The sequence below is a fragment of the Podarcis vaucheri genome, assembly GCF_965113315.1.
Source record: "Podarcis vaucheri genome assembly, chromosome: 7".
NCBI lineage: Eukaryota > Metazoa > Chordata > Lepidosauria > Squamata > Lacertidae > Podarcis > Podarcis vaucheri.
The window spans coordinates 92118546-92133407 of NC_138765.1; the positions used below are offsets into that span (position 1 = coordinate 92118546).

Here is a 14862-nt window from a genome sequence, read left to right on the forward strand (position 1 = left end):
CCATTTCAATTCCATTTTGAAAATCCATTTCAAAAAATCCACTTCAATTGCACAATGTGCATTTGTGGGTCCCCTCTGCAAATACTGACAGCCTACAAGGGTCCTGTGAGCCTCTGATAGCTAATCTGGTGGCAGACACATGTTCACAAAGCCTTTATTGGTGCTGACCTTCCTGGAGCAGATGATGTTCCAGGCCTTGTGAAATTGAACAGGTTTGTTAGAAATACTAGCCAAATTGTATACAAGATGCTGAGGGAGTGTTGGAATTTACTTTGAGGTTCTTTCTTGCAGTGCTTGTGGAAGCCTTAGAAAGCTGTTTGTCCAAGCTCCATTGCTTTGTTTGTTTCTTTGCTGGATTAAGATGGCTGAAAGGCAACCCATTTGCCCTTCTTCATTACCACAGTTCAGAGATGATAGACATAAAGTACATGGTTTTTTGACAGTGCACGGCACTTCAGAGCAAATTGCCAGTTTCAGGCAGATGTATGCAAGTGAAGGAGGCCAATTGTCGTCCATCAACTTAATCGCTATTGGGATGAGAGTCGAGAGCAAATGCTGTAGATGTAGCAAATGGAGAAAAGTCTTCCTCCAACGTTCCTGCCTTGAAAATCTTTTTATCCAAACTTCTCTCTCTCTCTCTCTCTCTCTCTCTCTCTGTGTGTGTGTGTGTGTGATGAATTAATCAATTTGTACCTAATTGAGCTTCATTTCAACTGAAGATGAGAAGAAAAGTGTAGTTAAGGTTGAGCTAAAGAAAGCAAGGAAGTAGTGACATTTCAGAAGGTACAATGAGGAAGAGAGAGAGGTGGTGCAATCCAGGTGCACTGGGAAGAGAGTTCTCGCTTATCCATGAAGGTCTGGTATTCACCCCAGACACCCCCAGCCCAGTTGCTCTTCTAGCTTCCTGGCCCTCTCAAGAACACCCCACATGTTGCCTTCTGAGAGCCAAAATCAATTGATAGTATCTGCCCACCAGAAGAAAATCCCTTTGCCCTCTTATGGCACCATAGTCTTCTTATATGGGCTTGGTGCTCATGAGTGTACCTACAGAGCTACTCCTCTGTGAGCACTATGAGCCTAGCAGGGCAACAGGAGGGTGGTAGGGGGGTATTGTGCATCCCAGCATTCCTCCCAGGGCTTCAACAGCCAGCCACAAAAAGATCCAAAAGCCAAGTTTTGTAGAGCAGTTACTAGTCCCAGTGCTAAACACTGATTTGTTAAGGAGGTTTTAATTGTTGCTCAATTTTCCTATGTGAACTGCTTTGAGAACTAATTCTTGAACAGAAATTTGTGGAACTTGCATTCTTTCCATCTACTATGCCTTTAAGAAAAGTGGACAAATATCTGAAGTTCCTAAACATGTCTCCAATGCTACCATGTGTCTCAAAACTGGATTTGTAAGAATTGAGGCCAGAGTATGGATCACCACACTAAATTACTGGCTAAGACTATGCTTCGTCCCGTGTGGCCTTGCTCCCTTAACTATTAAGGACGGTTTCCAAGTGACATGTAAATGCACAGTGATAAAGATTATGACAACCCTAGGCTTCACCTTGCAGATCCTACTCAACATGGGATATGATGAAGCCAAAAAAATCATCTTGGCAGCTATGACATGCAACTTCCCTAACATCTGGGAGCCAGGTGATGGGTACAAACCAGGCAAGCCATCATCTACTTCCTGAGTGTGCATCTGATTCACTGCTGTGGGAAGCAGAGTGTTGGATCAAATGCATCCTTGTGGGTGACTGTGCCAGGCTTTAGAATAGCCTTCCCCAACCTGGTGCCCCCCAGAGGTTTTGGACTCTCTTCCCATCTGCCCCAGCCAGCATCTGGAGGGCTCCAGGGAAGGCTGCTTTAGAGCATCTTCCTGATAATTCAGGCTAGGACAAATGGATAAGGCATGTGAGAGACAATTTTTTCAGCTTCAGTTGGTGCCAACATACAGGGGTAGATTTAAGCAGACTTGACAGATGTGCAGGCAACACATCAGATTGTAACAAATTGCTTCAAAATATGCTTTATTCAAGTCAAGAGAGGCCTGTTATTCCAATAATGGTGGCTATGGTAGAATTATTCTTGTAAATAACATTTTCTCAAAGACCAGCTTGATGTGTATGATCTCAGAGGAGTCAGTTCCATCCATTCCAAGTTTTCAAACAATCTTCCTTTGGTATTCTTGCTAATGAACAATTGTAGTTCCATGCCTTTAATTGAAATGGGATAATGTTGGTGCTCCCGATGCAGAGCTTAGCATAGAGCTCTCTCCAAGGTGCCCATCCCCAAGCAGGCTGTGTGAGTGTTTTGCAAGCACCTCAAATTGTTTGCACGCCACTTAATATTTCCCAAATTCAAAAAGTTCTCTCATTGCTGTAAGTGACTGAGCGTGTCCCAGCACTGCCTTTGCAACTCTGGCACTCAAGGCTCCAAACCATTACAAATTTGAGGGTTTCGGCAAGGGAGACAGAGTAAGCCAGAAAAAGGGACGGAATGAAAAATGTGTCACGCATTGCTGATGAAGCTGATGACTGTCCTGAGTGCCAGTTGCAATATCCAGGAGCTGGGGATGTCCTGCCATCTCTTAAACTGGGCAATAATTTTTGCTTTGCTTTTGAGAACTGGGCAGCAGGCGAGCTGTGAATATGCCATCAATAAGAGTAATGGCTGTAGCCTTTTGGTAGCTAATTAACTGTTCTTTGTTCATCTCATTTTTATTATTAACACAATTGCTTCATTAACCTTCTGGTTCATCCTTTTAAAATATTTTGTTTCCAACCTTGCTGGAACTCTTCCATGCTCAATGTTGCAGCTCCAATAGGTCATGCAAAGTGTTGAACAAAAAGCTAGTGCAGATGCGCATTAAGGCTGCAGGGGTTTTTGGGCGGGTGGGCAGGTTCTTGCTGTGCAGTGTGACTCAGGTTTTACAGGAGAAAGTCCCGGTGCAAACTGCGTTGAATGGGGTCTCTCCCTCTCTGCTGCCTCCTCTTTTTGGCAGCTAAAAAAAGCCTCCTCCTTTTTGGCAGCTAAAAAAGCCAATGCAATTCTGGGCCGCATCAATAGGAGTATAGCATCTAGATCAAGGGAAGTAATAGTGCCACTGTATTCTGCTCTGGTCAGACCTCACCTGGAGTACTGTGTCCAGTTCTGGGCACCACAATTCAAGAAGGACACTGACAAACTGGAACGTGTCCAGAGGAGGGCAACCAAAATGGTCAAAGGCCTGGAAACGATGCCTTATGAGGAACGGCTAAGGGAGCTGGGCATGTTTAGCCTGGAGAAGAGGAGGTTAAGGGGTGATATGATAGCCATGTTCAAATATATAAAAGGATGTCACATAGAGGAGGGAGAAAGGTTGTTTTCTGCTGCTCCAGAGAAGCGGACACGGAGCAATGGATCCAAACTACAAGAAAGAAGATTCCACCTAAACATTAGGAAGAACTTCCTGACAGTAAGAGCTGTTTGACAGTGGAATTTGCTGCCAAGGAGTGTGGTGGAGTCTCCTACTTTGGAGGTCTTTAAGCAGAGGCTTGACAACCATATGTCAGGAGTGCTCTGATGGTGTTTCCTGCTTGGCAGGGGGTTGGACTCGATGGCCCTTGGGGTCTCTTCCAACTCTATGGTTCTATGATTCTATGATTCTATGATTCTATACTCCTGCAGCTGCTTGCCTTAAACAGCTGCTTTCTGGAGCCTCCCTTGCAGGGCCGATACCATTGGGAAGGGGGCTTCATCAGGACTGTGGGGGAAAGGATTAACACCCCCTTTCCCATGCATAATGGCATCAGCCCTAGTTGGGTATCCCTGTTTAGAAGTGGGGCAAAGCCTAGAGGCATTTAATGGAACTGTGCATCCAGCTTGACCCAAAAGATGCTTTGGTACCTAGAAATTCCCAAGTGAGGCACTTTCCTCCTCCTCTGCCCCTCTATTTTTCCCCCCAGGTGGCCAAGCTAAAAATGACTTTGATTCCAGATAGTTCCCGATAGCCCATCCCAGCTAAATCTCCACTGCCAGCCCCTGTAGCTTTGAGTTTCAGCCACGCAGTCTCTGGCATTTAAAATATTAATTCATTCAACCTAGCAGGGGAAAAGGCTTGGCAACACCTCCCCGAGATTCCCAAACAGACTGAGAGTGCCGAGGCAACTCAGTGGAACTTCAGGCCCTTTCTGCAACACCAGCTGCTTGTGGCGCTGAGGCAAAAGGCAAAGCAGCTGTCATCTTGTACCCCTGTAGCAGCCATCCTGGCAGGGTGGGTGCAAGGGAACCTGCAGCGTCTCCGCAGTGGGACCAGGGTTCAGCATGCCTAGTCGGTCACATGGGCACCTGCCTCCTCCTCCCTTCATGATGTTTCTGAACCAGGGTGGATAAAAATCAATGATTCTAAAAAATCAAAATAAAAAAAATCAGATTTTTAAAATTTAAATCAGATTTTTTCCCCATTTTTCCCCATTTAAATTGGATTTTTAAAATAAGATGCTTTTGGAGGGAAAATCTTTCTAAAGATAGTTTTCTATTTAAGTTACATTATAGTCCAAAGGCTATTCATCAGGAAATAAGGATTTGTTTTACGTTTTTCATGTGTGCTAAAACTCAAAGTATATTGTTGTTTTTTAAACTGTTTAACCACATCAGTTAACAAACATGGATACATATGCTATAATGTTATTGTTTTAGTTAAATAAATTGTTTAAATTGTTATTAAGGAACTGATTATTTTTCTCCTTCCAATAAAGTACAGTGGTACCTCGGGTTACATACGCTTCAGGTTACATACGCTTCAGGTTACACACTCCGCTAACCCAGAAATAGTGCTTCAGGTTAAGAGCTTTGCTTCAGGATAAGAACAGAAATCGTGCTCCAGCAGCACGGCAGCAGCAGGAGACCCCATTAGCTAAAGTGGTGCTTCAGGTTAAGAACAGTTTCAGGTTAAGAACAGACCTCCAGAAGGAATTAAGTACTTAACCCAAGGTACCACTGTACAGCAGAAAAGTTGTCCAAATACAAACAGTTAACTTATTAAACCTCACAATAATTTCATAATTATCTGTCTATGTATTTCTAATATTATAACCAAATCAGTAATTTTTGATATAACTGTAAAAACTACTTTGAAAATTTATTATTCCAAAAATGAAACCTTGATCTGGTTGTAAATATTAAGAATATACCAGTAAGAATGAGTCTTTCTGTAAAGAAAGAAAAGAAAAAGACTGACTAGTGATTTAAATCAAATCCACCCTGTTCTGAACCCTTTCTCTGCCTCCCTCTCTTGCTCTGTTTAGGCAGGTCAGGATGTAAGAGGAAGTGGAACTGTGCTGGGCAACAAGAACAGCAAACTTGGCGATTTTGTCTTGGTCCCAGAACATGTACCGTTATGGCTTCCTCACCTTAAAATGGAAGTTGTAGAGTTGGACAGAGGCAGATTTAGGGGACCGTGACTGGTTTGGTCACACTGACGCCACAGGGGATGTCACAACGATGATTCAGAATGGAGCGTGAGATGCAGGGAGGACCTAAGTATGGCATCACACAGGCGGCCGCTGAAATCTGAGACCCCAAGGTCTGCCACTGAGTTGGAAAAGGTTCGGAAAAGAGCAGCCAAATGATCGAGGGTGGAAAGTCTCCCCTATGAGGAAGGGTTGCAGCCTTTTTGGGTTTTTAGGTTTAAAGACAAGGTGAATAAGGCAGCATGATAGAAGTTTATAAAATGATGCAGACAGAGCAAAGTTCTTCTTCCTCTCTCATAATGCTAGAACTTGTGGAAACCCAATGAAGGTGAATGTTGGAAGATTTGGGACAGATAAAATAGACCTTGTTGAACTATGGAACTCACTCCCACAGGAGGCAGTGATGACCACCAACTTAGATGACTTTAAAAGAGGATTAGACAAACCTATGGAGGGCAAAGCTATCGATGGCTACTAGCCACAGTGGCTCTGCTCTGCCTCCACAGTCAGACTCTTCTGCTGTTCTTAATGGCATTCACTCCCGAAGCCCTGCAACCTTGTGACAGATGTTTCCCCTTCCTTCTTCTTTGCAGATCATTGGCCTCGTGATATTGTGCATTGGCATCTATGCCGAAGTGGAAAGGCAGAAGCACCGGACCCTGGAAGGCCTCTTCCTTGCACCAGCGCTGATTCTCCTCCTCCTCGGCATAACAATGTTTGCTGTTTCTTTCATTGGAATGGTGGGCTCCCTCCGAGACAACCGGACGCTGCTGAAAACAGTAAGGCTGCTTCCCCCCTTCCTGGAACTCTCCCAGCTCCAAAATTCATAGAATCATAGAATTGCAGAGGTGGAAGGGACCCCAAGGGTCATCCAGTCCAACCCCCTGCAGTGCGGGAGTCACAGCTAAATAATTATTGATGGCCATCCAACCTCTGCTTAAAAACCTCCAATGAAGGAGAGTCCACCACTTTCCATGGGATTCTGTTCCACTGCCAAACGGCTCTTGCCATCAGAAGCGTCTTCCTAAGATTCAGTCAGAATCTGCCTTCTTGTAGAATCATAGAATCCTAGAGTTGGAAGAGACCCCAAGGGCCATCGAGTCCAACCCCCTGCCAAGCAGGAAACACCATCAGAGCACTCCTGACATATGGTTGTCAAGCCTCTGCCTAAAGACCTCCAAAGTAGGAGACTCCACCACACTCCTTGGCAGCAAATTCCACTGTCGAACAGCTCCCACTGTCAGGAAGTTCTTTTGTCATTTGAATCCATTGGTTTGGGTCCTCCCCTCTGGAGCAGCAGAAAACTAGCTGGCGCTCTCTCCCAAGTAACAGCCCTTTAGATATTTCATGGTGGCCGTCATCTCAGTCTGCTCCAGACTAAACATATCCAACTCCCTCAACAGTTAGTAGTTCTCGAAGTGTTGAGAATTTACTACTACTCCTTCCTTCTGATATATGACAGTTCTGTGGGCACAGAGAGGGTCTGCATGGCCCAGGTGTCGACAGGCGCCAAATACTCAGACATTATTGCATCAATTCTGCTTGTATAAGAGGCTATCTGTATCCTTCCAGGTCCAATTCATAGTTCTGCTGGTTACATTTATGGCCCCTAACAGTTTGGAGTCAAGTTACTTGAAGGACCACCTTCACCCATGTTAAACCTGCCAAGATGGGTGATGTGGGGAGGGAGGGAGGGAGGGAGAAGTCAGGCTGTCGGGTACGAGAGATTCAGCCTTCTCTGTGGTGGCCCCATGGCTGTGGAGCGCCTTGCCTCCTCCTTGCTGTTGTTTAAAGGTAAAGGTAAAGGGACCCCTGACCATTAGGTCCAGTCGTGGCCGACTCTGGGGTTGCGGTGCTCATCTTGCTTTACTGGCCGAGGGAGCCGGCGTACAGCTTCCAAGTCATGTGGCCAGCAGGACTAAGCCGCTTCTGGCGAACCAGAGCAGCGCACGGAAACGCCGTTTACCTTCCCGCCAGAGCGATACCTATCTACTTGCACTTTGACGTGCTTTCGAACTGCTAGGTTGGTAGGAGTGCTGTTGTTTAGGTGGGCTCTAACAATGTTTCTATTCATTACTCCTTTTAGCAAAGGTGTGGGAAAAGACAGAACTGGGTTTTGGAAGTGAAATGTTTCACTGTTGCTAATTTATTATTATTGTGTTGGTTGCTATTTTATATGGTTTTATACATGGGAAGATTTGGGGTGACATGTCATACTCCAAGTAGATCCACTGTAATGGGTGGATTTAAGTAACTTGTGTGATTGATTCGATATGGTGGACCTCTAAGCTGCCCCAGTTGCTGTGGAATATGCATGCCACCCTATTCTGTTTGCTTCAGATAGTTATTTTGAGAGCCCCAAATGTGCTGCTAAATTGCCTCACAACAGGAGCACCTCTAAACGATGGGAAGCATCTACAGGGGTTGCTTCATTGCCCACGTAAGCATCATTTGATGTGAATCTTAATTTATTTTCACTCCAAATTGCTTTTTGGGTGCAAGGGATGACTCTTGGATAAACATCTGTGGGGTTTCTTAAATGATTTTTGCATATGAAGTGCAGAGAAAAATATTTTAATTTTAAAGAAATTTAATTTCAAGAATTGGACAGAATGAGGGCTTCTTTCTCCATCTTCTCCCTTCTCATCCTTCAAAACTTTTTTCTGACTCCTCGGGAAGATAGGGCGGGGTCTGAAGTGGAGAAGAGAGAGAGACTGAAGTTGATAAAACAAGAAACTTAATCTCAGGGTGTGGGTTCGAGCCCCACTTTGGGCAAAAAAATTCCTGCATTGCATGGAGTTAGACTAGATGACCCTCATAGTCCCTTCCAACTGTTCTATTCTTATGATTTTTCAGGAAGAACAAGAAGCCCCTCCAGAGTGTTGGGGGGGGGTTGCCGGTATATTCTGCAACTTCTTGTTGATGCAATAATAATGCATTAGGGACAAAACAATTAGTCAGTGGAATAATGTCTGAACTGTTCAGTATACATCCAGCTCTATTGCACTTCATCAATAACTGCATCAATAAAATTTTGCAGAATACTCCCCCCCAAAAAAACAACAACAACAACAACCCCAGTCTGTAGTGGCTCCATCTTCTCCCTTCTCATCCTACAAACTCTTTTCTGGCCCTGTTTGCTTTGCAGCAAAGTTTCCCCCCCCCTTCAATGGGCTGGGGGCTGCTGCAACTGGAAACCAGGCAGGCTGCCATATTCCCCCTGCAAAGTCTCAGCTGGAGCATGGCTGTTCCATGTTGAAATGCTGTTCAGGTGAGACATTGTGAGGGAACTTGGTGGCTCCTGCCCACTTGAGCTGGGGGGGAGAGGATTTTGCTTTAAAGTGAGAAGTGGGAGGGTGCCCCCACATTTACCAGGAAGCACCCAACCCCCAAACATTGTGAAAAAGTGAAAATGTTGCCCCCAAATTCCTTCCATTTTGCCACCAGCAGACGAGGTGAGAGGGCCTTGTTTCCTCAGCCCTAGAAGTATAAGCCCAGGCAATGGAGTCTTCTTGCTGGCCTTTCTTCAGATTGCAGCTGGAGAAATATGCTTCCTCCCTCTTCCCATTCTTATGGTGTCTTTGTTCTGCATGCAGGCATTTCAGAACAACTGGCACCCCCCCCCCTTTGGTTTGGCTCCTGTCTGCTCTGGGTAATAGGATGTTGAATGAAACAGCTGGAAGATGCTTCGAAGTTAAACAACAGGGACAAAAGCATTTGTCTGGCTGAGGATGGAAGGGTAGCATTTCTCAGTGGCCTTTGCGGGAGGTCTTCAGTTTAATAAAACTGTTTCATAACCAAGATAGCTCCAGGGCTAAGTGGCAGAATTCGGGGCTGTTTTGACAGAGTTTGGGAACTGGTGAGCGAAATCAGACAGATAGATGCAGCCTGATGTTCTTTTGTGGGCAGGTGCAGATTCCCCCCCACACACACACACGTTACAATAGCTGTGAGAAAAGGAAGTGCTTCCTTTCTGTCATTTCCTTTCTGGCATTTCAAACTTACATGAAGGGTTTAATAGCTATTCCCCTCCTCTTCCTCCCCCCAATCCCTGAAACTGTTACTCTGCAGTTCTGGGAGCTCTCTGGCAAATTATAATTTCAGGATGCTTTGGTTAGGTGCAGGTGGGGAACCAGGGTATTCATAGTTCCAGGTTATGAAATGGATATATTTAGGGAATAGCAAGGCCTTGTTTTTTCAAAAAACGAAATCTGATGGAGGCATCAGTGGATGATGCTCAACCCTAGATGTGGTCCTCTCAAATTCCTTCTGTTCTCAATTTATTGTCTTCATTACACAAGTCTGATTGTTCTTCTGCTGAGCAGGATTCTTTTGCCATGTCATGGAGACCTCAGCTCTTGCCCTCCCGTATGTTATGACTGGAAGAAGGTGAACCCGGAGCAGAGAGGCAAAGGGCACTCTCCAATGGATATTCAGCACCTCTGTATTTTAGGTTTATTGGGCGGAGGCAAGGTCCAGAACTCATTCAGGAACAGCAAATCCTTCGGGACTTCATAGGTGGCCTTTGTTTTTGCCGCACAGGAATTGTGGGGTTAAAGGCTTTCTCAAGTGGGAGGTGGCTTTCCCCAGTTGTTTGCTCTGGCTACTGTGGTCGGTGTGGATTCCACCAGTTAGAACAACTTCCTCTGGACAACAGAGTCCTTCTCTTCCCAGTACAGTGGTACCTTGGGTTACAGACACTTCAGGTTACATGCGCTTCAGGTTACAGACTCCGCTAACCCAGAAATAGTGCTTCAGGTTAAGAACTTTGCTTCAGGATAAGAACAGAAATCGGGCTCCAGTGGCGCAGCAGCAGCTGGGAGGCCCCATTAGCTAAAGTGGTGCTTCAGGTTAAGAATAGTTTCAGGTTAAGAACGGACCTCTGGAATGAATTAAGTACGGTACTTAACCCGAGGTACCACTGTATCTTTCTCATAAGAACAAAAGAAGAGCCTTCTAGATCAGGCCAGTGGTCCATCTAGTCTAGCATCCTGCTCTCACATTAGTTGACCAGATGCCTGTGAGAAACCAGCAAGCAGGATTTGAGCCCATGAGCCCTCTTCCCTCTGTGGTTTCCAGCAACTGGGATTCAGAAGCAGTGCTTCCACCAGCCGTGGAGGCAGAGCCATCCTGGCTAATACCCATCAATAGCCCTCTCCTCCTCCATCAATTTGCCTAATCCTCTTTTAAAGCCATCTAAGCTAGTGGCCAGGGACGCGGGTGGCGCTGTGGGTAAAACCTCAGTGCCTAGGACTTGCCAATCGTATGGTCGGCGGTTTGAATCCCTGCGGCGGAGTGAGCTCTCGTTGTTCGGTCCCAGCTCCTGCCCACCTAGCAGTTCAAAAGCACCCTTAAGTGCAAGTAGATAAATAGGTACCACTTTATAGTGGGAAGGTAAACGGCGTTTCCGTGTGCTGCGCTGGTGCAGGTTCGCCAGAGCAGCTTCATCACGCTGGCCACGTGACCCGGAAGTGTCTGCGGACAGCGCTGGCTCCCGGCCTCTTAAGCGAGATGAGCGCGCAACCCCAGAGTTGGTCACGACTGGCCCGTACGGGCAGGGGTACCTTTACGCTAGTGGCCATTACTGCCTCCTGTGAGAGTGAGTTCCATAAATTAGCTCTGTCACCTGAATCTTCCAACCTTCAGCTTCATGTTCACGAATTCTAGTGTTACAAGAGAAGGAGAAAAGCTTTTCTGTGTCCACTTTCTCCATGCCATGCATAATTTTATAAACCTCTTCCATGTCCCCTCTTTTGACCATTTGTGCGGAGGAGGAGCAGGCTAGTTCTGAAACCCTGCCCTGATTTCAGCCCCTGGGTCTCATACCTACCACTCCTGGTATAATGGAGAGTTACTCCACAAGTATCTGCTGGGTCAGGTCAGTGGCCCGTCAGGTCCAGCATCCAGTTGTCATGGCGGCCAACCAGATGCCCATGGGAAGCCTGAAAGCAGGGCCTGAGTGCAACAGCCCTCTCCTCTTCTGGGGTTTCCAGCATTCGGAGCGCTGTCTGGGTGCTACTTAGTAAACAGGCTGCAAGGAAAACGCTGGTGTGGAAAATAGTTGGAAAGCTTTCCTTGTCACTCAGCAGGTAGTTAAAATATGGAACTCACTCCAACAGGAGGCAGTGGTGGCCGCCAACTTGGGTGGCTTAAAAAGGCGATGGGGCAAATTCATGGAGGAGAGGGCTATTGAGGGATACTAGCCACTGCAGGTGTACTGTGCCACCAGTGTCAGAAGTAGCAGCGCTTCTGGATTCCAGTTGCTGGAAACCACAGGAAGGGAGAGCGCTCTTGGGCTTGGGTCCTGGCTGGTTGGCTATTGAGAACAGGATGCTGAACTAGATGGGTCATTGGCCTCATCCAGATGGCTCACCTTATGTTCTTATGGTGATCTTTCTTGGCTGGTCTGAGTCACATCTTCTAACATGTCAGAAAGACCTGAAAGTTTTTGTCAGTTCAGTGACAAATGTGTGACATCCTCTTGCTCATGTCCACACACACCTCCGGCAGTTTTGAAACTGGTGAGCCATACTGTGGCGGTGTGAGTGATCCATTAGTGGTGAGTGAAGTTACGCCTGGCATCCCTCACACCACCTAGGTTGTGTTTGATTAAGGCTAGATCCACACCTGCCACATCTCAAACGTGGGCTGCTTCCACTCTCAGTTCCAAACCTCGCAAATGAAATGCTGAAATGCAGTCTTCCAGGGCAGGCTTTCCATTTCGTCCAGTGTTTTTACAAGATCTGTTCTGACATTACAAAATAAGATTGAACTTCGAAACTGAATTTTTTTTAGGGTATTGCTGTTTCTCCTTTTGTCAGCGCTGCTGGAACAGCCTGAGCAATTCTATGAATGACACTGGCATTTGTCATGTTCTCTTTAATATTATATTCTGTGCCTATCTGACAAAACTCTTAAGACTGCCGTGTCTGGTATTTCAATTTTTGGACTATTTTGGGGTTTTCTTACAGCAATATTATAGAAAGCAAACATATGCATATGGTGACAAACGAAATGCCAGTAGCCACATCAGTCCTTGTGACATATTGATGCTGATAGTTTCATGGAATTGTAGACTCAAAGGTCATCTAATCCAACCCCCTGCAATGCAGAAATCACAGCTAAAGAAGCCCTGGCAAATGGCTATCCAGTCTCTCTTTGAAAACCTCCAGTGAAAGAGAGTCTACCACCAGCTGAGGTTGTCCATTGCATTTATTGTTAGAATCCAGAGGACATGGTTGCCTTGTTTAGCCACTCAGTATGCATGGATACCAAATGCGTGAGTGGGGTCTCTGAAAAGCTTCCAGATAGCCCTCCTCCTTAGATCACCACAGTCACCTCCACAGCCAGCATATGACTGATGTAGATCTTGTTTGGTACCCACACTGCTGAGCAGTTGAATATGACTAACACGGCTGAAGAGCAGAACGAGGACCAGCTCCTGGAATTTTTGTCATGTCTAAGACAAACATCATTAACAACCAGCAGTTCCCCTCCCCTGCCAATCCCAGCAGCACCACCTACTTGAAGTATTTTGCATTATTTGGGAAACAGCTGCTATATGTCTCCACTTGCAACATCCTTGCTCTGCCTTAGGAAGTCCTCCAGACTGCCCAGTCTCTGCAGCAACAAAAAAAGCCAGTGTGTGAGAGAGTCTGTTTATTTCAGAATGTATGAATCACTTTGCATTTAAAGAATACCTACTGAGTGTACAAAAATTGGATATAAATCATACTACAAATAATAAACGGTGTTAAAAACATGAAGCCAACAATAATTAAAAGCTGCAGCATTGAAATGGACCGATTTGAGAAGGCCTGGGGTGGTGGTGGGGAGAATATTGGAGACATAACACTTTGGGGACTTGCTTCACTTCTAGAAGAACATCTAGCTGTGATTTCTGCATTGCAGGGGGTTGGACTAGATGACCCTTGGGGTCCCTTCTTGGCCACCTCAAAACAAAAACACTGCAACCTGCCCAGGAGAACATGAATTAATTATCTCTCCCCCCTTTGATTATTTTTGAATTAAATTTATGTTCTCATTAAATGATGAAGAATGGTCAGGGGTGGGAGGAGGAAACACAGGAGAAACTTTCAGCAATGCTAGTGAAAAGTGACCAGCACCAGAACCCAGGTTTAAAAAAATGCTGAAAATGTGTTTTGTGCTTTTCAATTTCTGTGCTGTTGCTTTTCCTTTTTTTGTAAGCAATACTAACAGGTTGTTTCACCTCCTGTCTCCTAGCATCCCTGCTCCACTGCAAGCAGGGCTGTGTTTGTATACACTGCAAATCTCTGCTTTCAGTTGTGCTGGGTGGGGGGGGGGGACTGGGTTCCTTGAGTTGGTTTTGTTGACATGCTGTGGAGATGATGTGACTGCGTCTCCCGGCAGCCGCAGGAGAGCTGTGTGTGACATGTTTTGTCACTGTGTTCTTCTGGAGAACTGATGAGATGGAAGATGCTCTTGCTGTCTAGCAGCTGGCAGGCTTCAGGAGCTGCCTTGCTTGCCTCCAGGTGAGCTTTCTCTTGTGCCTCTTGCGGTCCAGTTGGAGTGAACCAGATTTGGGAGGAAGGAGGTGTGTGCCAAGCAGGAGGGGCAGTTTAATGTAACAAAGGATGACAGTGTGGGGTTGGGTGGAAATTTTGTCAGTGAGAAGAAGTGAGGGGAGCAAATTCTGTGCTAGGGATCATTAGGAAAGGTACTGCCAGTATCATAATGCCATTATACAAATCCGTGCTGTAGCTGCATTTGGACGACACTTCTGGTCACCTCACTGTTGTAGAGTTGGGGAAGTGTTCAGAAAAGGGCAACCATAATGATAAAGAGGGTGGAGCAACTCCCCTGCGAAGAAAGGGTGCAGCGTTTGAGACTTTTTAGTTTAGAGGAAAGGTGAGTAAGAGGTTACATGATAGAAATTTAGATAATTATCAATGACATGAGAAAAGTGGATAGTTGTTCTGCCTCTCTCATAATGCTAGAACTCGTGGACATGCAATGAAACTGAATGCTGGAAGATTCTGGACAGATAAAATAAAGTACTTCTTCATGCAGCCAATCAGTTTCAGTGTATCTGAAGAAGTGTGCATGTACACGAAAGCTTATACCAAGAACAAACCTAGTTGGTTTCTAAGGTGCTACTTCCACAGGAGACACTGATGGCCTTCAGCTTGGAATTAAGAGAGGATTAGAGTGGTACCTTTGGTTACATACTTTATTCATTCCAGAGGTCCATTCTTAACCTGAAACTGTTCTTAACCTGAAGCACCACTTTAGCTAATGGGGCCTTCTGCTGCCGCCGCGCAATTTCTGTTCTCATCCTGAAGCAAAGTTCTTAACCCGAGGTACTATTTCTGGGTTAGCAGAGTATGTAACCTGAAGCGTATGTAACCTGAGGCACCACTGTAGACAAATTCATGGA

The 14862-nt window shown here is 45.7% G+C and overlaps 1 protein-coding gene across 1 annotated transcript in view; it reads left to right on the forward strand.

Annotated features, from left to right (window-relative positions):
- LOC309536333 (tetraspanin-15-like) overlaps positions 1–14862 on the forward strand; it is a 97314-nt gene that overhangs the window by 14819 nt on the left and 67633 nt on the right. Inside the window, exon 2 of the mRNA XM_082230472.1 lies at positions 6038–6223. Within this exon, the coding sequence (XP_082086598.1) occupies positions 6038–6223 (186 nt within the window). The remainder of the gene's footprint in view (positions 1–6037; positions 6224–14862) is intronic.